The sequence below is a fragment of the Epinephelus moara genome, chromosome 23 (assembly GCF_006386435.1).
Source record: "Epinephelus moara isolate mb chromosome 23, YSFRI_EMoa_1.0, whole genome shotgun sequence".
NCBI classification, from domain to species: domain Eukaryota; kingdom Metazoa; phylum Chordata; class Actinopteri; order Perciformes; family Serranidae; genus Epinephelus; species Epinephelus moara.
In genome coordinates, this window is record NC_065528.1 from 13,528,789 (window position 1) to 13,555,084 (window position 26,296).

Consider the following 26,296-nt stretch of genomic DNA (forward strand, 5'->3'; position numbering starts at 1 on the left):
AATCCTCATTTGGCTAAAATGACTGTGAACATGAACATAATGTATTGTGTTGCACTGAGAGAATGTCGCTGTGGTTAATCAGTGATTATTGACCTCCACAGTGAAGAGTCCACATGAGCAAAATGTACAAAATGTTGCTGACTTTTGGAGGCCTGAACATAAATATGCACTTTCAATTCCATAGTCAACCCAGTGTCATGGCAGCGGATTTGCTTCGACAATACCTCCTGTAACCGTCTTCTTATTTGTCTTTCACTCTATGTCAGACACAAAGCAAACAAAGGCAAACTCTGTAGGTAAAGAGACATGATCTCTGTTGTCACATTATTTGCATCATCCTAAAATGAGTCCGGTTTCCACTCAGCTAAAAGCAGAGGTGAGGATGCTTTGGAGGGCAAACACAGTTTAGTCATCATTTCTGTTAATGCCAGTGTCTGCCTCGTCACTGTCTGGAGGTTATGAGAGGTTAAGGTGATTATTCAGCTTCAGTCTGGAACAGTATGGAAGCTATACCTGCTTTGAGTCATGAATTAGAGGGCTTATGTGTTTACGCAACGTGCTGATGCAGTGTTTGCTCCACAGGGTTAAAGAAGATAGGATGGAAGACAGAGCTCTCACTCTGTCACAATATTCAGGTACTGCCACTGCATGTATGCTGATAGGGAATTGGTGTTGGTGGGAAAGTGGGAAAAGTTGTCTTACTTGCGCAGATGTGTTCTGCTTAAACATTTAAGATGTTCATTTTCTTTTAAAAATGCCAGTGTGAAGGATTTAGAGGCATCTGTTATCAGAAATGGTATATAATATTAATAAGTATGTTTTCATTAGTTTATAATCACCTGAAAATAAGACTTACTGTGTTTTCCTTACCTTAGAATGACCCGTTTATTTCTAAAAACGGTGCGGGTCCTCTTCCACTAAGTCCGCCATGTTGTTTCTACAGTAGCCCAGAACGGACAAATCAAACACTGGCTTAAGACAGGATCACTTCCATTTCGATGTCGGCCACCATAGTTCTCCTACACGCTTGGAACACGGGAGAAATTCCAGTTCTGCAACCTTAGCGCTACATGCCACTAAATCCTACATACTGGACCTTTAAATGAAATTAAACAAAAACCCAGATTACTGCTAATAAGACAATTACAAATATTACTCATTTACAATGTGTTTACAAGCCATAAAAAGTCAGCTTTAAGAAGAAAAGAAATTAAATCTCTGGATAAAGTAGCATCACTTACTGCTGATCAATAAATCATCACATCTGTGAGAATTTTTTATTTACCAGCATCGTACACCAACTGTGTAGGTTTCGATCAGGGATGAGTGAGTACACCATTATATTGTATGTATCTGATCAACCAACTAAATTATCTGTATCTGTACTCGGAGTGGGCGGGGCTTACGATTGAAATGGACGTGGCTTATCCGAAGTGGGTTGGGCCTAATCGGAAGTTGTTATTTTAAGCCTAAAATGTATATGGATTGATCAGAAGTTGCAATATTTGTTACCTATGAGGAAAGTATTCACAGAACAGTATTCAGAATTGAGTTCCTGCTGATTTTTTTTTTAATCAAAACAGATTAAACACCTACTTAAATGAGGATTTTTCTTCATCACAAGTACAGATAATGACACATTTTACTCTTATGACACTCGTACTAATAAAAAGTACACTATCTGTACTGGATACTTGTTTCATCTGAGTATTCAGCTCAACCCTAGTCTTGAGTCAGAATGAGGGGGACACATATGGAGCACTCCACCAGAAAATTTTGAGAGTCAAAGTTAGAAGTTCTGCGCATTTTTGTAAATTTTTTCTGCATCGATTTCTGGTGTAATGTCAAAATATAAATCCTCTGTTAGCCTATTTTCATGTTTTTATTCAAAGGAAGACAAATGGGCATGTTCTAAACATTGAGTGGGATGTGTCCCCTGTGTCTCCCCTCCCCCCCTAAAATTTACACCCATGAAGTACAAAGTTTAAGCACCACTTAGGTTTTTAAGATTTTAGTATGTAGGACTACAAGATTGTTTCCTTGATTTGAACTGTGTCGTTGTCTTTGTACAAAAGAAGACATTACCATTTGATTTACAACAACACTGATCACTTTTAGAAACTGTTGTTCATGCTGTTAGTATAACAATTACATTATATTTAAATTAATTGTATACTTATATGGTGACATTTTTCTGAATGTATCTAGTATTTAAAATACACTACCACTTCTATGTCTTCTGAGTATGGTTTTCATATAAGTCTGCACAGGTTTTTACCACACCCTCATATGCATACATTTTTAAAAAAAAATATTTTTATCCCCTTTTGTTTTGTAATTATGTATGTGGAATAAAATGAAATAAACTAATTTCATCAATCAAACATTAATTAAAAAATCATTACAAATATATTTGAGGCCAACATATGTTGCATAATATTGGTCTGCTCTGTTTATAAATGCAGAAAAAATGTCATTTAAATCAACCCTATTATTTCCACTGTATATTTCCTGTAAGACATCAGAGTGTGGAAAGTAGGCCAGCTTCATTTTGACTCCTGAGTGAGTCATCTGTCTCATAGACGATCTGTGTAGTCCCTCTCCTCCTGACAGCCCGGGCCGACCATACACTCGCTCCACACACTCCACACACCGAGCAGCGGTTTGTTATGCGGGCCGTAACAAAGTTGAGGTGAGAATCACCGGACGACAGCGTAACTAATGACACGTGTGAGCGACATGATGGAGAAACAAGGCAGGTTACTATGTTCCAGGCTTTTCCTCAAGCACAGGCAGGTAGAAGTTGCTGTGAACCGTAGTGTTTTGGCGTGGAGGGAAACTGAAAGGAGCAGAACACGGAGCTCTGGCATCAACAGTGCTGACACAGGTAAGTCTGACATGGAGGAGTCAGTTAGTGTGAGAGCTGTCTTTAAGCTGTTGTGTCATGTTTTAAAACTAAAGAAATATATGAGGAACCAATCTAGTTAAAACAGAATAATTCATATTTGAATTAAAGTTGCAACTGAAGGAGTTTAAAATGATCAAATATATTTATGTTGAGTTGTATTAGTTCATTCTACTGTCTTCACCCATTCACCCAAGTGTTGAGCTTGTCTTCCCACTCCACACTGTGTCAGGATCATTCATATTTCAGGGAGCACCAGTGAGGTCATGTATCTGTTGGAGCTGGGGTCTGTACCCTGTCAAGAGGGTCACACATGAGTGTTGTCATTCAGAGTTAATTAGGAGGCTCTTGTTTCCTACAAGGAAACAAAGGGTTGACTGTTAATATGTCCTCCAGGAAGGAGTTCATTCATCCTTTCATTAACTCTTTCATGAAAAGGACTTTCTGTCCCAGTGAGCTTTGGGAAAACCCTCATAATGGCAGCGTTTAAGGGCCAAAATAGCTATTGTTAGCTTGGTTACTGTAGGTTTAGATGCAAAAAGATGCATTAGTGTCTCCAAACATACAATACGATGTCTGAGATTAACCCAGTTTGTCACAAGAACAACAACAAAAAGACACTGCACTGGGGCCCCTGGGGTGGAGGGGCCTGTAGAGAAAGCAGGCCCTTGCTAGTGATTCAGATTGCCACCTTTGACATATACCTGTGTTCAAAGATAAATGATAAAAAAAAAGAATGTTCCTGATTTAAAAATGGTGCCATTTGCTATATATGTCCTCGAAAAGGCAAACCCATGTTCATCATGGGTTTCTTTTTTCATTTTAGGTTTTGAAATAGTAGCTAAAACAAAATGATATGCTTTTTCTATATGAGCTATCTATATCCATAAATATACTATAAAAACTATTCAATTCATGGATTAGTTTCTTACTTTTTGTCAGATGTGCAGTGATGATTGTTGGGTAATATGTGTGTTGATATTGTCCAATGTCAAGTCAAGTCAACTTTATTTATGTAGCACATTTCATACAACAAGCATAAACTCAATGTGCTTAAGATACATCATACCTGACAAACATAAAATATAATCTACGATAATAAAGTATTACATATAGGAAACAAGTGGGACATGGTGAAAACAAACAAAATAATTAAGTATTATTATGTGTCAAAACAGTACATGCACGATGGCATGCACTATAGGGCTCATCATAATAGCGTGCACTGGGGCCCGGTGTAACTTCCTTATGTCACTGATATCAGTATTATATAGGGCCGTAACGGTACATGTATTTGTGTCGAACCGTTCGGTACGCAACTTTTGGTTCGGCACAACCCTGTACCGAATTATTGGGCGCAGGATATTATTTTATTTTATTTTGTTTTATTTTAATTCCGTTTTTGCGAGCCGAACCATTTAAAATATCTAGTTCCCCGACGGACATAATTGAGTGACGGACCGAGTCCCGTAAATCTCCGCTTTCACTTTGTGCAGCGCATTCTCGCATTTTGACAACATGGCAAGTGAGCCTGACGAACCTGAAGACCCACCCGCAAACCTTAAGTCCTCCGTTTGGGAACACTTTGGTTTCAGGGTAAAATACGAAGATGGAAATAAACAAGTTGACAAGACAAAAGCAGTGTGCCGACACTGCAGAACAGCGGTCGGGTATGTACTTGGAAACACGTCTAACATGCTAACGCATCTAAAGCGACACCACCCGAGTTTGAACGTTAACCGGCACGACTAGAAAAAGCAATCTGGTGCAAACTACGATATCGTCGTCGTTTAAAAAGAAAGAGCGTTTCCCTGACCATCGCGCTAAAGAAATAACCAACGCCATTGGAGTTGAGTAAAATTGTTTAAGCTGCACTTTAGATATAAGCATGTTTTGTTTACTGCACTTTAACAAAGTGGGAAAGCTAAGTAAGTTCCTAGTAAAACTGAATCTGAGCAGGCTTTAAAGCTGACCAGCTGCACTATACTTTTTATTTTAATTGAGTAAAACTGTTAAAGCAGAAATGTATATTTATATTTTTCATTCAAAAAATGTGTTAAAAAAACAGCAGGATTTTATTTTTCACTTTTATATTTCTATTTTCATTCAAACAATGTGAAAAAGCAGGATTTTATATATATTTGTTTCATTCAAAAATTGTGTAAAAAGAGTTAACTGCTGTGGTGGTATGTTTTAATAAGGTTACCAATAAGTAAAAGATATTTAATAGTTGTCTATTTTTTTCATTACTGTACCGAAAAAAACCGAACCGTGACTTGTGTACCGAGGTACGTACCGAACCGAGATTTTTGTGTACCGTTACACCCCTAGTATTATATTGATATCGTTATAAGCAATGGTGGGTCCAAACCCCGCTGGGGTCGACGTCATGTGGTCGCAAGTGGTTTCCCTTGCCGAATCAAACAGGATCAGATTAATCTGAGCCAAGTCCTCACCAAGGCCCGTCTCAAGGTTCCACACAAAACGTTATATGCAGTGGTGGAAGATATATTCAGATTTTTTACTTCATAAAAGTAACAATACAACAAAACAGAAATACTTTGTTACAAGTAAATTTTACTTTAGTAAAGGTACAAAAATATTAGTATCAAAATATACTCAAAGAACAAAAAGTAAAAGTACTCATTATGCAAAATTGCCTATTTCAGAGTATTATATAAGCTTTTGTATTTTTGAATTATAATTATTGATGAATTAATGTGAGCATCGCTCTAATTTTGCAGCTGTTAAATTTGGGGCTCATCACCACTGAACTAGCTAATGTTACAGCTCAGCTGTCACAAGCATGAGCCTCTTGTCCATGAGTAGATGCACACTTCCTTCGCCAACTATATCACCGTGCAGACGGAAGCGTGGACAAGAGGCTCATGCTCATAAAAGCGGGACATGTAAACATTAATGGCCTGGTCCTCGGCTGAGCTGTAACATTAGCTAGCTGGGTGGTGCTAGGTGAGCTAGCAGTAGATGCACGCTTCCTTCTGTGTGATGATACAGTTTAGTGTAGTTTGGTAGAAAGAAAGTAGTTCGTTCACGAAACTGTTCACAACAAGGTCTGTGGATTATCCTGAGTAACCAGGTCATGATTTCTGTAAAGAGACATTGCTGTTGAGTTTTTCAAATGTATTTTTTTGCCACTTTGAGCACCACAAGCTGAGTGTCATCTAGTTCTCCAACACTTGGCAACTCACACCAAAACAATCTAGACTGATATGTAGCACTACAGGTAAGAGGAAAAATATGTATTTTTGATTTGAGGGTGAACTGTCCCTTTAAGTTTCAACTGAAACTTTTAAGTTTTGATGGTGCAACCCAATTTAGTAAAGCAATCGTTTGGAACTACAGTGATTACTAAGGACATCGGAAAAACTTTATACACTCAAGCTAGTGTCATGGTGCAACCCACTCCAGGAACGAGTAAGCTGGAATCCCAGCATGTTCTGGATGAATGGTTTACACCTTAACTGCCCTTGCAGTTACTGTGGTTGTCAACCAGCGCTCCAAATTTTGTCCCTTACTTCCTCATGCATCAGGCAACTTTCACTTAGTTTAGACGTCCCTATAACCTCCCGAGGCTAATGTTTGTTCATCTAGATGAGTTCCCCGCTCTGCAATTATCGTAGGATACCATATCGAGTGAAGTTATTACAGCTGGCACTGCACACTTCAGTTTAAACCTGGCCATTGACCTTCCTCAAAGTGGTATCAAGCGCCCTATAATAACCTGCCATAAAGACTTCCATTTATTGAGTCAATGTTCAACACGGCTACACCAAAATCCAGCCCAGCGATGATCGCTGTGACAAGAGCAGGTCTGTTTACCCCGGAGTTAGGAATCAAACGAGGAGACTTTGCCATTAATAAGTATTTAGTAACATTAAACACCATAGAGTCAATTCTATGACTGTGAGTGCTTAAGTAAGCTAAAGTATTGTAGTATGTTTATTTGTATACACACAGTCTCTAACTGGAGTGTGGTTATCATTAATAGTCAACGCAGTCTAGTTAATCAGTGACTATAGTAAAGACGTGGGTGGTGGTGACTGGAATTTTTCCTCTGCGTCTTTACACCTACCTGAACACAGAAATGCTCTATTTCTGGACTCCACGTGTTTTACATGTTGTTGAATGACATCATGGGCTGCACAAGCATTCCACAGATTCTTCTCTGTGCAGGTGTGTGTGTTGGAAGCTGTGAAATTTCTGCAGGGTTATTAGGTGTTTCAAGACACCAGCCCCCTACCTGCATTGTCACAGGTTTAGTTTCTACAACAGCAGAAATAATGCAAATTAACAAGTAAATCAGGATGGATTATTTTATTTGTCACTTACATCATTTTCTAATTTAGTTGATTGAAAATGACAATAAAAGATGTGACAAAACCAGCTGGGATATCAGGTGAAATATCTCAAACAGAAGGTGACATGTTAGTTAAATTTAACATTATCTATCACATTTAGAAGTTAAGAAAAATCAGTGAGCACTGAGAAGACATAAAAAACGTTAATCCCAGCTGATGGCAGGAAATCATACGGCGTGACTCAGATTTGACAGGTCTTCTTCAACTCGTATTTTCCAGTTTTCTGCCCAAAATTTTGATTTTCCCGTTAACATCAAGCTGACGCACAAGTGCCATAAATGCCAAGAGGGAATTGATATGAGCGGTAAACACCGCTCTGGTCTTGATGCTTTGGTTTAGACAACATTAGTGGATGTTACCTCCTGACATTTAAGTGGATTTGGTCGAATCAGAGCATCCGTCAGTCAGATGTGCTGAGTAGAGAGTGAGGCAGGGTATCCCGGCCAGGAATGTTTGGTGTACACACAGATCTGCTCTCACACACACAAACAAAATCCAATCACTGAGATGGCATGGCCTCTGAGCCTAGAGTAAATGCTATGTCCACGTAATGCCTGAGTCACTACTCTTATACAGTGCATGCTCCCATCTCGGAGGAAAATCTCGTCTAAATCATGGCATATGCTTTAGAGAGCATCTCCCCTTTCTCCAAATCACTATGCTTAGCTGGTAGTACTTCCTCAGGCCCTCTAAGCCTTGGATATCTCTCTTGGCCAGGGAGGGAGGGTTTAGATATTTGCTTCCCATATGGCAGAGCTGGATACAGATCCAATGCGTTACAGACAGGGATTCACTTATAGCAATACAGGAAGTATTGGAAATCGGGCTGAAATAGGGTATCAGCATTACAGAATATCCTCTGTGATAAGATCCCTCAGCAAAATCCACCTACGAGTAAAGAAACACGATTGTTTGTATCAGTCAGTCATAGAACTACAGTTAGTCTCAAAAGAAGACTGCACATAGCCTTTGAGCATAGCGATAAAATCAGTATGCGAACATGCTCACAAAGACAATGCTAACACGCTGCTGTTGGTATTGTGTAGAGTGGTGCAGGAATGAGTTCTAAAACCTGGAAATGAATTAGCATTTTAGCACACCCAGTTCCCTCATCTCAAAGTCAATGGGTTTTCTGTATGGTTTTTAGTTAGATACCTGAAATAAGGTCCACGGTTAACACAAGCTTAAGAGACATTTTTTGGTCTATGACATAAAATACATCAGCAAATACCCAACTCAAACAAATATGAATTTTGTAGCTTGGTGATAGTATGTAGGCCTCAAAAATCATGAAAGTGGTGTTCATTTGTTAAGATTAGCTTGCTGAAATGTGTAAGTATCATAAAGATTTGTTTTCCACAGAGCTCATTTTCGGCAGTGATCCAAAATCCAATGCAAAATAGGCTTTTTGACAAGGGAACCAGGGTGACGCTAGGGAAGAGCAAGTACACTATTATCTGTATCTGTGTCTGTATCTGTTTAACCAACTAAATTATCTGTATCTGTACTCGAAATGGGGGGATTCTAAGCCAAAAGTGGGTGGGGCCTAAGCGAAAGTTGATACTTTAAGCCTGAAATTGATATGGGTTGATCAGAAGTTGCTATGTTTATTATTTATTTAAAAACTATTTACATAAAACAATCTCAGCATTGAGCTTCAAAAGGGCAGATATTGACACATTTTACTTGTATAATAGGCTACTCTTATTCGTATAAAATACATTATCTGTACGGGATACTCATTTAATCTGAGTATTTGGCTCAATCCTAGGCAACGCTAACCTCTACATCGGCCTACAAGGAAACGTCATCCCTGGAGCACTCTATTTACCACTGTCACAATCTTAGTTTAGCATGTCAGCTAATGCTAATGCTGCTAACGTTTGCAATTTAGCAGTAAACACAAAATACAGCTGAGGCTGATGGGAAGGTCATTAGTTTTGTAGGAAGGAAATGCATCTCTTTACGAATGGATAGAAATGCAGCCGCAGAAATGGCAGAAAAGTTAATTTTGAGTATTTTTAGCCGTTCAGTCTTGTGGAATATACACATTGAGTGGTATACAGACAAAAACAGGACCAATAATGCCTGATAACAAATAAGTTTGTAGGTTGGCTTGTCAGGTGTGTAGCCAGTTTTGTGAAGTATTTGGTGAAAGACGTATGATCCACTATACGTGCACTCTATATGGTACACAGCTAGCATGCTATCAATGTTAGCTAGCTAAACGTGCAAAAATTCTCACATAGAATAAATGTAGAAATGGAGCTGCATTAAATTAATCCTTATGTTAGCTAATTAATTTTTATGCTAACTTCCTAACTGGGGGGGAAAAAAACAGAAGGAGAGGTTTAGCAAACATAACGGACATCCTGGAGGTTCCCATAGCAACAAACGGTCGTCTGGTTGACTCACATACTGTATGCACACAGAGCTATGTGGAAACAAGGCGTTAGTATTTAAAATTCATCCTGTGGAAGGCATGACTATTTAAAATTGAATGGAAACGCATTCAACACATGTTAAAAGCTTTCACTCAAAACCACTAATGCCATCCTCATGTTGGCACCATAACAAATGTCAGGGGATCAGCAAAGTCGTTGGGATTCATCATCTGGGGGCTATGAATGTGTTAACAAAACTTTATGGCAACCCATCCAGTAGATGTAGAGATATTTCACAGGATACTTCACTGGAGGCTTCACTCCCTATGACCTTTTTCTGACACTAAAAAAAGTCATAAGGCTTCAGCCTCTTGGGACCATGAATAACTGCACCACCATCATTTTATGGCAATCTAGTATATTTTGGCAGAGATCTTTTAGTCTGGACCAAAGTGGTGGACAGACTGACCAACACTGCCATCCCTAGAGCCATGCTGCTAGTGTTCATGCATATCCAAAATTATGACAGTGGAGATCCTGAGAGTATTTTATGTTTGTTACAGAAAATCAAGTTTGCATTTTTGAGAAAATGATGACTTGTTTAGTCTGGCACTGTCGGCGTGTGAAGTGATCTAGCAGTACCACTGCACCTCTAGTGACTCCTGTTATACCTTCCACCTTTGCTGTCCTTTCTTCTCCATCTGTTTGCCTAAGCCTTGGCTTAACAAACCCATTGTGCCTGGGAGAAATCCATGTCTTGTTTGACAGCTCACTGCCATGTGTACCCAGGCAGATCTGTGCTTTGTAATCTAAAGCGCGCGCTCAATGCACAGCCCTGTCTGTACGTTGAGAGACGGCTGCAGAGGGAGGGAGGGAGATACAGAGAGATAAACACTGCCAGGAAAAGAACAGCTGGAGATTGGGTAAACTGTGGTTCATACTGCATTACTGGCAGCAATACAGACCCTTTCATTACATTGATTGTATTTATTTACCTGTGGCTCGGGTCAATAGGAGTAAAGAGTAGGACCTCTAAAGCTAATTACACAATGAATCAATGACCTGGATAATAATGTGTTGATGTGGTTGAGTGATTTAGTGCTCTCTGTGGTAGGACAGCCAACTTGTATTGTAATAACTCATATTTTGTGATTTATTGCAGTACAACACTTGCATACAAGGACTCATCTGCAGCTAATGTGCAGAATTAGGCCAAAAATGCTTAAATATTAGGCTGCATCACCCAACAACATAAACAGTTTTATCAGTTTCACACCCTCAGTTAAATCTCTCTCTCTTGCACCCATGTTGCATGCCACTTGGAATGCAATATGTACAAGCAAAACAGGAATGACATAAACACTACATAAATAGTGTGGGAACACCTACGAATGCAAGCATTTCCTTAAGCTTGTGCTGGCTTGTCCTCTAACACATTGTCAGTGCCAAACCTCGGTAACAATAAAGGGATTACATACTGATCCACTGTGTAAAGGGAGGGGTGCAGAGAACAACAGCAGAATATGAATATGATGACAGCTTGTTGTTGTCAGAGGACTAAAAGAAGGTGAGGCCAGGCTCTTTGCTGTCACATATATCATACGCACAAGCAGACACAAATACAAAATCTCCTGTGCACCATGCATGAATGCATAGGATATACTGAGTTAAGATCAAATCCTCCAAATCTATCATGCACTTCCTTATTTTGGGCTGATGAGAGAATGTCTGGTGTTGCTTCAACATCCTTGTGTGTAACCTCAAAGGTGTGACATCATGTTAGCGTAAGGCATTGTGTAGGGAACCAGTATTTTCAGTGGAATCCTGTCAGGTGGGATGCCACGCAGATTTAAGGAAGCAGGATGAGTACTCTCCAGTGTTTGTGCTGATTTAGTCTGAACTTAAGGTACTATCACTAAAGTCAGTTAAAGACGCTCATTAATTGTCACAGGGGAACACGAACCCACCACTATGTAGGGATCTCCCAATCCACCCTGTATACCTTCTCCCTACCCACTTCTGTTTCCATGTCCATGTGGATACTCCGCCACACTGAGGCCATCCCAAACCAATTTGCAGGGAGTTGAAGTGGGTTATATATAAAACCTTCCAATAGATAGTCTGGCAGTGTTGTAGTCAAGACCACCTAAACCAAAACCAAGTCATGACCAAGAGCAGAGTCTATCTAGACTGAGACAAGTCAAGACCAAGAACAAGGTAGGGCAAGACTGAGGTAGGACCAGTGTGAATCCCATTCATGACACACCTAGATAAAATGTGGAACATTTCCATAAAAACAAATGAAGATTCCTCGTCATTTACCTGTTTTTAATCACCATATAGTGTATATATGAATGTATGGATAGGCCACAAAAAATGTCTGTATAAAATAATCAAAAGGCATTGCAGAGGTTAATTGTATATATATATATGTCCCTTTGTCTTCTATGAACAAACAAATATAAACAAACACTAAGGCACTAAAATCAACCATCTTCCTTTTGTCAGGCAATTTAGTGATATTCCCGCAGTTGTGGTCTTGACCGATCTTGAAATAAAATCCAATGTCCTATATGTCTGAGACCGAGACAAGACCAAGTAAAAATGCGGAGCCTGAGATGAGACCGAGACCTTCAAAAAGTGGTCTTGAGACCAAGACCGACCTCAAGTACCACAACAATTGAGTCTACATCAGTGCCAACATACTAACCACATGCAACGCCATGTTGTGTTTGTCATGGAAGATGCTCTGTGCAAATGTAATGTTGGTGCAACTAGGTAGGTAGGTAGGTAGGTAGGTAGGTAGGTAGGTATGTAGGTAGCATTATTGTCCACCTCAGTGGAAATTTGTCTTTGGCTTTTCTCAGACACATCAAAGGTACATACAGACACATAACAATACACCATTAAATTCAGTTTTACAATATGTATAATACAATACTGCAGATAGGCAGGTAGGAGCAATAAGTTATACCTGTACTAATCTAAACTGCTTAAACTAAGGTAGACATTTAAATTTGTCACGCAGACGTACAAAACTTAAAGGTTACATTGAATTTAGGATCAAATATACCCTTCTGTAGTCTAAAAAGTAGTTTTGATGTGTTCATTTGATTGTAAAATGTTGTTACAGGGACTGTTTCAAAAACCAATCAGCTTATACATATCAGAGTGAAAATCAAGATGTTTAGCAAAAGAAAATAAATGGTTGGCAGCAGCAGCATATAAAGATCAGGCACAAGTGATACAAACACAAATGAAGAACATAAAGTGGGAGTAAGTTTTATTTTTCTCCATGGCTACAAAAAGATATAACAGTTCCTGTTTCCACTGGAGAGAAGGAAGTTCGTCCCAAAGCTTGCTGCTGTATCGGCATGGATTAGGGAAGGCCCAGAGACTGAGGTTCGACCTTCAGCATCAGTGGTTCCTGCCTGAACCCATAAAGGCCTGGTCGCACAAATATTTAAAAGGACAAAAGTTATTTTAATGAAATAGCTGCGATTAAAGACTCGCTTTTAACTGACCTCCTAAGCTCCATTACATTAACTGAAAGATCCTCTTTGTTTCATCGTTACAGGATACAATTACTGCCAAGACCAGTGGCTCTCAATCCTCGTTAAGTACCGCTGGAGCTTTAGCCCTCTAGGTAGTAAAAGGACCACTTCACTGATTTTAAACTTTATGCCTATGTTCTTCTCATAATATGACACACTTAAATAAACCACTTCACTAGTCAGCACTCTGTGTCATTGGCAGACTCTCCCAAATCCTGTACCTGGATGATTCATTCGTAGGCGGATCAGAGACTACGGTTTGCTCATGCTGTATTACTGCATGTAGCATTTAGTTTGTATGCTAGACCAGAGTCTTATTTTATCCTTGTCACTGAATGCAGACACATGCAACCTCATTTTGAAGAGTCACAAGCTAAAAAGGTTTGAAACCACTGGTGTATACAGTCATATGCAGGACAAATTCACAGATTGTCCTGGCCCTTTAGCAGATTACAACAGTGCATCGCAGGTGTTAATCCGTCTCATGTGGTTAGAATGGAAACCAGTCGCACCCTGGGCCCTGAGGACTTGGATGTTTCTGGCTCAGTAGAGAAAGGCACTAACAATGCCAGAGTTAGGGATTACATTCACACTCTGGGCAAAGCAATGCACTGCCACTGCCAGAATTTGAGGTCCATCCCCCGTCTTGCACATTGATAGTTTCACATGCCAGGGTTAGGGAATTATTCTGTATGCTGCTCCTTGTTCTTATCCCATGTGATTGTCTCTTTGAACTCGGCCTTTTTCCATGGCAGTCAACTTGAACCTCTCATGTGGGGAACCTGAAGCTTGAACTGAAACTTCACAGGTTGTTTGTTGTTGTTGCTGACATGGGAAATACACTTTTTCGCTTTGTGGAAACGGGGAAACAGCAAGCCTTGTTCTGTCCAGAACTAATGAAATTAAACTCTCAGTACCTCTAAAGTTCAATGATTAACACTTTCCTGTTTGGGTTGTTTGATCTTTGTAAACGTCAGTTGTAGTTTTTAGGTGCAGGACTATGTCTTGGCTGGGTGGTCGGTGGATTTGGATTTTTTTTTGGACATGGAAAGGCGAGCTGTTTCCCTTTGTTTCCAGTCTTCATGTTAAACTAATCCAACAAGCCTTAACTACATATTTAGCATATACAACAATCTTAAGTTGTAACTCTCAACATGAAAGCAAACATGTCTTTTCTCAAAATGTTAATCTATTCCTTTGAAGTGATCAGGCTTTTCTTTTGCTGCTTTTCTTTGTCATACATGATAATAAACTGAATGGCTTTGGGTTTCTGTCTTTTTCTTTGTCTGACATTTTATAGATAAAAATTATTAATCAAGAAAATAATTGACAGATTAATTGATAGATATAATAGTTGCGCCCCTGAAAGTGACATACTATATACTCCACTATTATTATGTATAATTAACCAGTTTGTATAGAAGCTAATGCTCAGTTAAATTCAAGTGGATTTTGATAGTTGATATAGTAATTAATGGGCTTTAGCAGCAGTAAGCAGGGGTGTAGTGCTGCCAATATGCACCAGAATGACAGTCCGCCACTTCTTTTCTTATCCAAGTGAGGAAATAGAATATTCGCAGTTGACATAATCCAGTTGAAAATCGTAGATTTTTTTGAACGCTTGAAGATCCAGTGATTACTAAACTATATGTCACGGAGGAGTGCCACTAAAAACAAATGGAATGGTCACAGTCTTATCGACATTTAAGGTGTGCTGATTGATTCATGACGTCAACTCATGCATTGGGTGACATGCAAGAAAACAGGTGCTTTTGAGCAGCACAGTGGTTTTAATCATTAAGTGTATAGCTGCTAACTGTTAACTGGTGAAGATGAAAAGGCTGCAAAACATCCTTTTATTTCATAGTTATAGTTGACTAATGGATGAAAACTTGCCACCGAAGAAATACTGGTCACATCACCTTCGAAATGAGCCACAACTTAACCGTGCATGTGTCATAGATCCGTTCCGGTACCTAAACAAATAGCACTACACCCCTGGTAGTGAGCACCAAGGCCATGCCTCAAGGCTTTGAATATCATGTCATTTGAAATCATACCCATGAGCCTTTTAAGTGATACACAGCCTACGTCTTTATAAACAATACTTTTGGCAGGTCTAGAGATTAAAGTTTAGAAAAAAAATCAAATTTTTTCATGACTCACGTCGTTAAAACTCTACGGCATTATCTGAAAACACTGAGAACAATATCACCTGGCAGCCTCAAGTGTTTACTGTAGCCTCTGCCAGGAATCATGAGTCAGTAACACAAACACAAAGCGTCACGCTCCAGGTCGCACTAATGTTAATTACTTATGGCTTAAATGTTATTGAAGTGACAATGATGATTTATGATTTTTGTTTATTTGAGTGTCCTGCCCTGGATGAAGCCCAGCAGGTATGAGCTTACAAGACACTAGACAGTTACAATCAGGATAGCCACATGACCAGTCATAAATAAGTATTGTTGAAGTGACAATATTAATGTTTGGTTTTAATTTTGTGCTGTGTATCTAGGTTGCCCTGCCTGTCACAGATTATCTGTGGTATTTCTGTCGGAGATGTTTGGGCCACTTGTACCCAATTGTCACATCCAAGTCTTTGAATTAGATAACCGAAAGCTGAAGCCAGAGGTGGGACCAAGTCATTGTTTTGTAAATCAAAAGTAAGCCTCAAGTCCCAAGTTAAGACTTTCAAGTCACAAGTATTATGAGTCTCAAGTCAATTCTCAAGTTCTAAATTTTGAGTTTCGAATCCTAATCAAGTCATTATGCACGCGACACCAAATGAAAAGCCATTTTAACAACCAAGTAGTAATATATTACATTTACAAAAATCAGGAATGCTTTTTATAATTTGTATTTATTTGGTAAAACAAGTTTGTTGGAAGTTGTCGTGTCTCCTTGGGTAATTTATGACCTTCACGTTTTGTATTTTACAATTTGTTTTTTGTTGACCACCATGTAGTTTTTGTATGTGAACAAAGTTATCTTTGGCATAATTTTTTCCAACTGGTGCTCAGTAACATAATATTAGTCCTTCATGGTTCTCTCCTGCAACTTGATTGGATGCTGTCGGATTAGTTTAACCAAAGTGGATCTTGGGAATTAAGTGTCGACTTGCTGGAAATGAGTTGCGTTAATGCTAGTCGGTTCAGTTGATTTCGTTGAATGAAGGCATTGATTCGTAGTGCACAAAGTAACATATTTTTTATTCTTTGGATTTGAGGGAAATTTTCAAGTATTTTCAAGTTGTTTGAAGAATGCAGATGCAGGTGCATTGGAAAATATCACTTGAGTCCTTGAACAGAAAATCCAGCACACTGCTCTTGCTCAGCTTCACAATTTATTAGTAGCACTAACATTTCCGTCCTCCTGGACCTTCTTCAGTTGTGTTCAACACTATTTTTTCCAACATTGAGCTCAAATAGAAACTGCCCCACTCATTTCGCAGGTGTGCACAGGTGTAAGGGAATCAATTAGCCGTAGGTGTGTTTCTCAATAATTGACAACAACCTGTGCACCATATGTCACATACCCCACAAATGAAAGAACAAGACAACAAGAAAAACATGGGAAAAACCTCGAAAATTCAACCTTCTTAAACAATAAAGGCTATTTACAAGATTGTTGACAAAAAATGTTGCCTTGCAGCTTTCATAAATCATTCAAAATGTTCAACATTGTATATTCATATGCCATGTATCATAAATTGGTCTTTTAGATCCCGAAATCCATCATAGTAATGTTGGAAATAATGGTGTTGAACGCTCTTGACGAAGGTCTAGGAGGACCAAAATATTAGTGTTACTAATAAATTGTGAAGTCACGAGTCATTGGCATTAAAGTCCAAGGCGAGCTGCAAGTCTTTTCTATTTAATTTTATCAAGTCAAGTCTAAAGTCATCAAATTTGTAACTTGAGTCTGATTCAGGTCCAAGTAATGTGGCTCGAATCTAGTCCTCTGGCTGAAGCAGCAGTCCTGTTATGAATTGGTTGCCACCAATTGTGTCCTTAGGTATCACCTTAGTTCTGCAGCAGTGAAACAAGAGCTGACTTACAGGTAGCAGGCCCCTTCGGCTCACAGTAACAAACTGAGCCCTGTGGAATGAATAGGCAGCACACACTGACTGACTAGCAGTGCTAAGATTCTTTTCAAGCACAAAGAAAAGTATGTCAGAGCAGAGCAGAGAGGATCTGCCTTGTATGGCCGAGGGCTTAGCATGTAGCTTAGGGACTGCACTGAGCTAAAAAGTAGGGAATTTGTGTGCGGGTATGTCTGCTGTGTGTGTGGCCATGGGATTATTGTGTACTTGAGCATATGTGTGTGTGTGTGTGTGTTTGTGGCTCTGTGAATGTGTGTGTGGCAGGGTTATTGGAGCAGTGTTAGAATGTGGGAATGTCAGCTATTGTTTCCAGTTCCTTCCCTTACACAGTTCACTGGGATCGTTGTCTTTGTTCTTGTTTCGGAGGTTAATTTGACCAACTTGTTCAAAGGACCGGTCTGAGTAGAGAAAGAGAAAGATGCAGCCTGTACTGACTCAATGATGAATGTTAGCTTTTTGTCTTTGACAGAAGTTGATTTGCCCACCAGGCTAACACAGAGAAAAAGATTTCATACATTTTTCATTTTTCGGATTTCACCATAAGCCAGGGAGCTTAAGATAACAAACATGTAAATGTGTAAGATGCAAGATAAGATATTCTAATATATTCCACTGAATGTTTTGGCACATATCGGGTACAAGTTTAGCGCTTGGATATGAAACAAACAGCAAATGCAAGATTTCATGTTGAATTATCTCAAATCTAATACAGTTGGTTGTAGCCTTGGGTTGATTCCTGCTGTACTGTAGCTGTCACTCTCAACATGAAACCAAAAATAATCTGCTTTTGCATCTCCGCACATTTGCATGAAATGATTTTTGATGTTAGAACATCATCTTCAATTCACCATGTCTATTTTGTCAGCACATCTCAGTGATAAGTTAAACTATCAGTAAAACATGCAACAAAAACCACATGTAGATTTGACTCCCGGATATCTCTCTGCTGGGTTTTACTTTCCACATTCCCATGCATGTGTTTAGAAGGTCGGCTTAACTCAACAGCTCATAGCAAGAATCTTCCTCAGATATCTTTGTGTGAGATTCTTTCTTAAGACTCATTGTAATCCATGGGTGTCAATGTGACATGCTAAATGCACAACAGCAGTGATGATGCTAACTGCAGAGGGCAAAGACTTGACGGAGGTAGTTACCCAGAACCTCAAAGTTACATCTCCTGATCCTGAATTATGATACAAGGAAATACATAAGATGCCGTGTGGTCTGCATCTGCTCACGTTTGTGTGAGTTTCTTTTGGGTTTTTCCATCGGACACATGAATGTGAGGTGAATTAAAACCTTTAAATATTAGTTGTATGTATTGATACATGACCTGGCCGATAATGCAGCAGTGTTAGGCCCCTCTGTGACCCTGACCAAGCAGTTTAGAAAATGGATGAACATGGCTATACGTTACAGTTAAGTTTCAGTAATCCATTATATATTTTAATTCAACACCAACAATCACTTTGGCAGAGCACTAAGTGCCATTTTTCAAATAGTTGGAATGAAACTCCTCATTCTGATTTTTTTTTTCTGAAATAAAGCTATTACTCACATGGCCATAACTCTTCCTATTTGTCAAAGTGTGAATATCGATGGCCATAAAGTTATTCATGCCTGCATGGCGCATCATCTTTATTTGAGAAAGAAATGAAATCCTATTCCCTCAGACTCCCAGGAGAGAAATAATATGTCATGCCTCCCTCCCATCCATTTCACCATATCAGCTGAATAAATTTGTAGGAGAGACTGGAATGCCTGTATGTGATGCAGTTGAAGAGGTCAGTTAAACTCATTGCAAGTAATATTGTCCTTTCCTAGTACAAAAGTGCACTTTTGGATTTATTCTGCATCTATTCTGCTTGAATGCTCCTGATATCTGGATTTAAATTTAGAAACGTTTCACAAGGGAAAGCTATAGCTATTGCGAGATCTAGGGTAGAATATTAAAGCGTCTCCCTCCTTGCATTGAGTTGCACCTTTTTACTGTTGATATCATGGGTGTTTAAGCTATTCTTTAATGATTTCATTGCGTTTATCTTAATTTCCCATGGTCATTCTGTTTTATACTAAAACCAGCTTGTGCTCACTTATCAGTATGTATGTGAAAAGAAACCATTTCCCAACAGTTCCCTTCATTTTCCCAATCTCTGCCTTTCAAACACAGTAAATTAATAATACCTATTAAATCCTTTGATGTCACTTAGCAGCTCTTTAAGGCAGCTGACCCACCCCATCTCTTCACTGCCAGGAGGTACCAGATCACACTGTACTCGACAAATTCTGTTAATGAACAAACCATTTAAACACTGCCAAAGTCTTTCATCCTAAAGTCATTTTATACTAGCAGCCTGAATCCTGTTCCCGTGGGAAAAGAAGAACAAGAAGAAGTAGTTCCTTCCCATACACCCAGCAGCTCTCTTGGGACGTGGCTGTTATTGTTCCCATTAATTCTACTGTTTGTGAAATGAATGATAAGCTGCCATTCTGAGGTCATCGAAACACAAGATACCTTTGTAACTGAATGAATGAAGCTGACCAAGGGCGTAGGTTTTGTTTTAACAAGGGGGAAGGGGGGACACATATGATATGGGGGATTTGCGGATCCTCTACTAGATCATTTTGAGCATCAAACACCATATTTTCTGCAATCAGATGAACTTTTTTGTACATTAATGTTTTGGGATAAATGTCTCATAAACGTCCTCTGCTACTTTAATGTTTTAAGTGGGGTCGACAAATGCACGTGTTATAAACATTGAGGGGGTGCATCCCCTGCGTCCCCCTTGAAACCTATACCTATGAAGCCAATGTAATTTTAAAGGGGAAACCTAACCCTGAAACTTTACTTACTTTAATTTCTAGGGCTGTAATCAACTTAAGAAAGTCTTCGTCAACTGAAATTCCGCTTATTCGCCAACCACCTGATTGGTTAATGGGAAAAAACTCTGCTTGTTGTCTCTAGATTAATTAAAGTGGCCACAGTGCACTGAATGTGTTCTACCTGATGGCATTGTGTGTCCACAAAGCGTTTTTTTTTTTTTTTTTTTCACAAGTCCATCTTATTTTTTTAATTTTTGGCAATGGGAACACTGCGTATTAAGACTGTACTACAGATGGAAGAGGTCTGACAAGGCGCTGAGTGCTGTACTGTTGGCATATTTTTTTCTGGTCGCTGAGAGTTGAAAAATGTTCAACTTTGACAGTGACAAGTGTAGCGTTTTACCTACTTTTTACCCAGCCGTCATTAGGCCCGTTTCCACCGCAGGAACTTCGGGATAAATTTACAGGGCCGGGGCCGTTGGTGCGTATCTCCACCGCAGGAACCACCCCTGAAGGACAGGGTTCTGGAACTTTTACAGGGGCTAAACAAGTTCCTGCCTCGGAGTAGGTACTCAGAACGGCCCCGAAAAACTCCTGGCTGGGGCTTGGGGGTTACTTGGTGCTGATTGGATATACTCAAAGCGGAATGTGACGTCAACAGAAAGCAACAAAATAGCCGGCAACGAGCTAACCCTCAGCAGACGAGTGTTAGCTCGTTCATAGTTTCCACCGCCATGTAAACAAACTCAATAACCGGTCCGTGAAAAACATATTTTTTCCGGCGGATATCTTAGTTACAACATGATTGAGCTAGCAAAGCAGTTTTGTGTTGCTATGTGTGGTATTTATTCAGTTTTGGGAAATCACGATGTCTAGAAAGCATCAGCTGACAGGGACAGCTAACAGCAGCAGCAAAGCTAACATCAGGACGTCATCTCTTAAAAGCCTCCCGTTGTCGGAAACGACATGAAACTACTCCAGTTAGCTCAATCAGGTTGTAACTAAGACATCCGCTGGAAAAAATATTTTTTTCACGGGCCACTTTGTGAGTTTAGTAAGTTATTACAGACACCGCTATCGGCTAACAGCATCCCTACGCCACTACATCGCCCCGGTCAAAATGGTCGCGCAGCGATTACATCACATCCAGAGCCCGGTAACTCTGGTTGGTCCGCCCTTGCTCCCAACATGCTTCAGCTTTCCCTTCATCCAGAACAAGTACTTTACCTTGTGCCGACATCTTTACTTCCGCAGATAACCCGTATTGAAGCACCCAGACACAACCGAAGTATCCCAGCTCAAAAAATGCTGCGCCTCCAAAGTGCTTTAGCAATCCCAGCTGGGCGTTTTCAGAAGAATGCCTGGCGGTTTCAGCTGGGAAGAAATATTATGGTGGACACACAGGCTTATGAGAGTATCACCACTGATCGTCCAGCCAATGACAGTTTGGTCAAACAAACTATTGACCAACTGACCAGAAGGTGTCTATTTGATTGCTAACTTGTTAGCAAACGGTTGCCCGTTTACACATCCAGCAGATACAGAGCAATATTAGCATTTATTTGACTAAAGTTAGTCCAATATTCACTCTACTTTTATCTCTGTTTTTGATCTCCACCAGCTCCTGAGGGAAACGTCTGGCTCATTAGCTGCTAAATGTTCAACTTAATCAGCCACTTTCTTACTTTGTCTGAGTGCCATTTGCTGCTGGGCAGGAAGCGTGTAGTGGGTTTATCGGAACTTTTTTACTGAAACAGCTGTCTGCTACATCTGGAAGTGAGGCTGATGAGTTTTGGGAGACTTAACCTAAACAATTAACAGTAAAAGTTGCGGGCCATAAAACCAAAACACTGACCTGAAACAAGCTCCGTAGAGTTGAGGGGAACTGCAGTTGGGTGACAGTTCATTGTGAGTTTGTCTCTATGAGTGATCCCGTTCACAATACACATGGTCACGTGAAAGGAAGATTTGGATTATTGCAGCTTTAATTAACAAAAATTACAAATGGTTTATCAATGTGTGTCAATGCACGTGTTTATAATGTATTATACAGACTAAAGGTGCTATCAAAATAGCATCATGCTATCATGCAGTTGAGTAACATGTATGTATTTCTGTCTCTCCAGCACACAGCCATGTTGTTCAGGTGTGTGAAATAGTGGCTGTCCACAAGACCAAAGATGATGACCAAGACAACACAGAGACCAGGAGGAGTCAGAAAAAAGCAAAGCAGCACTCCCAGCTGTATCCCCATGCATTCACAGGTATGACACCTACACTGATGGAAACACTTAAGGGACATTCCACTCATTTTACACATCAAATTCACTTTTGCGTATCACAGGAAGCACTACTCAGCCTTTCAGCAGTTGTATGATTTTCTCTGTGGCTCTAAAAGAGTTTTGTCAAGTTGAAGAAAATGACAAGTTACATCATGGGAAGTGTAGGATTCAGCATTTTTTGGGGTTGGCCCAAAAGATAGGAATCACCAGCTATTTTTAGCCTGTCTCTCACAAGTCTTCCATCTTTATGGAAGTGCAGTACTTAATCGCTGAGGTGCTGCTTCAAGAAGTAGATGCAGCGTCTTTTGTTCCTTCCAACAACACAGCCCGGAGCCAGTTTTGATCACTGTCACTTTCATTTTACCGCAGTAGGCTAATGCCGCATCACACTTCCATTCTGGGTAAGTGTGCCAAAAGACTGTGTTCAGCTCCACCAATCACAAGTGATCTGACACTGGAAATAAGCCTGTAGACAGCTCCACAGTCTGAGAGTAATGCATTAACAAGAGAGTCCCTCACAGCTTAGCCGACTGGGTCTAAGATGGCAGCATGCCAGTGACTTATGGGCTAATGCCTAATTTTGAGCCATTAGATTATATCCAAACAAGATCGGATTTACATTATTTATCACAGCCAAATGTTAAAAATTACCTCACTAATGTGAGCTTTTACTGGCATTAGAGTGTGTCGAGCCTGACACGACAGCATTCCCACGATCTGCCGAAACTTGGCTTCAAAGACACGTCCCATCACTTACATCCTGATTATGTAACTTATTAAAGGATGATTTTACTCCCACTCTAACTGTCTCTTTGCCCGCCCTGCTGCAAGCACAAGGTACTGTAAGTGATTTGGGCTGAAGAACTTGCCTGGAAAGTTAACTTTTCTATCTGATGAAAAGAATGCTTAGTGTGATAATTTGACTTTGAAATGCTTAGTGAGTGGATCTGCTGTCAAAGTGCTTAGCGAGTGATTTTTTTTTTCTTGCTCCTTAATGTAAATATTTCAGTAATGTTCCTAGCAGGATATTATGTGACTCCATCTCTAGTTTTTGTCTGACTATCAGCAGAGCCCTGTTTTATTTAACTGACTGCTTCTTCATTTCCCACATGCCCTCATTTCTTACTCATACACTTATCTGATTGACCTGGCTGGTAAGGACAGAGCCAGGGTTCATTCTCAGGCCAAGGCTGCAATGTGGCAAAATGACCAAATGATCAAAGTATGATACCTCTCTGTCTGCCCTGGTGCCCAGAAATACTCCCCAAATAATATTTCACAAACTATGATGGATGTTTCACAGAGATTAATATCTGGAAACATTTGGTGTTATCTCCAGAAATCAGATCAGGAATTCCCTTGTTTTAGTGATAACAGCTTTTCTCTGTTGATACCTTTTTCCATTCTCGGTCTCAGAACTATGAGGTCAAAAGAGGCGTATGAGGTCAGAGTGCTATAGAAAGTTGACAGTTCAATCCCAGCAACAGACAGTGTGTCTCCATCAGCAGACTACACCTAAAATGTCTTTGTGGAATGTAAAATGTTATGACTACTAAGAATCAGTGACAGCAGCGTCCGGGACTGAAAAATGAAGCTAATGCGAAAGTGCCAACAACTGCAGTTCATCGAATGGCCACTTGAGGCTGGCTCTAAATGTGAGTCAATCCCCACAGACCTCCATGTTAAAATGCAGAGGGGACAGTAGAGGGGATATAACTCATTTGTTTAAAATTTTTAAGGCTTAAATTTAAGCATATTTAAGAGCGTGGCCACTTTGATTGACCAACTGGCTGCGAGGCATCACATCAGTCTATGGATCAAATTCACTTCTTGCTCCTTGATAGCTCCACCCTCTCATCCAAATTTGGTCACTTCTGGCTCCAAAAATCCAAGATGGTGACTGCCACAATGCAGTCAATGTTTAAAACACATGATTGAGCCACACTGTTGCAGTGAATGTTCCTTCATTACAATGAACACGGTCATTGCAGTTCATTTTAATTAAATTCCCCATACGCTGTGCTGCTGCCAAAATATACTAGAGTGCCAAATGTGTATTAATCCCCAGCTGGAAGAAGTCCCCAACAAATGCACTGTTCAGGCGACAGTGCCCAGCTGTTATGGGAAGTTGTTTTAAAATGAAAGTCTATACTTTATCAAAAATGGATTGGCTAGGGGATAAAAGCTACAGACAAGGTAGGGAAATCGGTAAGTCTTTGGTTTCCAGGGCGGGTGCCATCTGTTGACAAGCTGCTAACACAGCGACAAATTGCTTAGGTATCTTAATCATGGTTTAACTCCAGATTTACAGAGTATAGGTGTAGCTGTTGCTATTTTAGTGTGTTTTCAGTTTATCAAAGTTAATTGTTGTCGTCTAAAAAAGTCAATTTCAGTCAAAAAGTCGAAGTTGTTTGGGGTCTTTGTCAGATATTCAATTTTTTCCAGTAAGTACATTTTGTTTATAGGTTTTAAGCAAAAGCATTAGCATTAGCATTATCACAATTAACCATAGCTGTAAATGCACTGTGCCAACCAAGCTAGCAGCTAGCATTAGTGTTATCTTTACTCTCTTGTCCAAATATGGTCACTTCTGGCTCCAAAAATCCAAAATGGCGACGGTCAAAATGCCAACCTTGAGGTTTCAAAATGCTAATCGGCAAACCAATGGTTGACGTCACTGTGGTTCCGTCCGTTATTTTATACAGTCTATGATGGCATGGCATATTCTTTTTCTCACGCTGTGTGCCCTCCTTCTGTTTTGTTCCTCTACAGTTTCCTACATCAGAAGAACAACGCAGCACCAGTGGCGCTGTACTGATGTCACCTTCCATTCTGCCAATGAGGAACTCTGCGAGCAGTGGATCCAAGTTATCAATGAGCAGCTGTCGTTACTCAGTACGTACTGTTTAATGATGTTCTTTAACAATGTGGTAATGTACTCTGAACTTAATCAGGATCAGTTTATTGACCAGGTGCCATAAAAGTGCCACGTTTTAGGAATCTGGCTTAGTGAGAGGTAGGACAAATAAAAATTGGCGTACACACAGCAATTAAGCCGAGCTACGCAGAGCCTAAGGGCAAATAGTATTCAGTAGATGGTTGCATGAAAGTAGTAGTTTTGATACTTGGTTTTGGAATTTATGGATGATTGCCATCTAGACTTGATGGATTTTACGGGTTTAGCAGTTGCTACTAGTGGTTTATCAGGCCAAGATTGGACTGTAAGTTGTGCCACACTACAAGGAGGGAACAGTTGTTCTGTGAGGAACAGGCTTTTTATCTCTCAAACAAGTTTAACAGCTGTCAGCAATGTGCACGAGGGAGGGACATGCAATACAGTCTTTATCCAGAGTGGTTTATGGATTACTTCATTGGGACACCACCATACAGTATGAAACATGAGTAACTGTAGCGCCCAAGGGAAACCTCTGAAACCCTGGAATTCTTCAAAAGATGCTTTTATTGTGAGCTACATCAATAGTGTTTGAGGCTAATCAAAGGGAAATTATAGAAATGTAAGTAAACAGTTTACAGAATAATATCCCAAAGACCAAGAAACCGTAATAATGAAGATTTGGTAAGTGTTCCACAGTGCGTCATGAGTTCATATTTATATTTCAGACCAAACGGTAGATTATTAAAACATTCAAGACAAGACTTATTGTTGCCAGAGCTCTTCTACTCCTTCACCAGACTGTAAAGAAAGTGTGTGTTATTGTCCATAAAAAACATTTCATTCTTTTCAGTGGTGTCCCCGAGGAGAGCCCAGAGGCAAACCTACAATGCAGGTTTCCCTCCTGCGTTTCTCTTCTAGACAGTACCTCACAGGCACAGACATAAAGAATGGAGCCAGCAAGAGCC

At 39.9% G+C, this 26,296-nt stretch overlaps 1 protein-coding gene across 2 annotated transcripts in view; it reads left to right on the forward strand.

The window, feature by feature from the left end:
• The first annotated feature begins 2,657 nt into the window (after positions 1-2,657).
• Positions 2,658-26,296, forward strand: part of cerk (ceramide kinase) — a 65,006-nt gene continuing 41,367 nt past the window's right edge. The window contains exons 1-3 of one of the 2 annotated variants that reach the window (XM_050036696.1): positions 2,658-2,887; positions 22,280-22,417; positions 25,208-25,330. In XM_050036696.1, the coding sequence (XP_049892653.1) occupies positions 2,722-2,887; positions 22,280-22,417; positions 25,208-25,330 (427 nt within the window). In that variant the 5' untranslated portion in view covers positions 2,658-2,721. Of the gene's footprint in view, positions 2,888-4,268; positions 4,576-22,279; positions 22,418-25,207; positions 25,331-26,296 lie in introns of those variants that run through there. The other variant, XM_050036697.1, reaches the window with a different exon arrangement.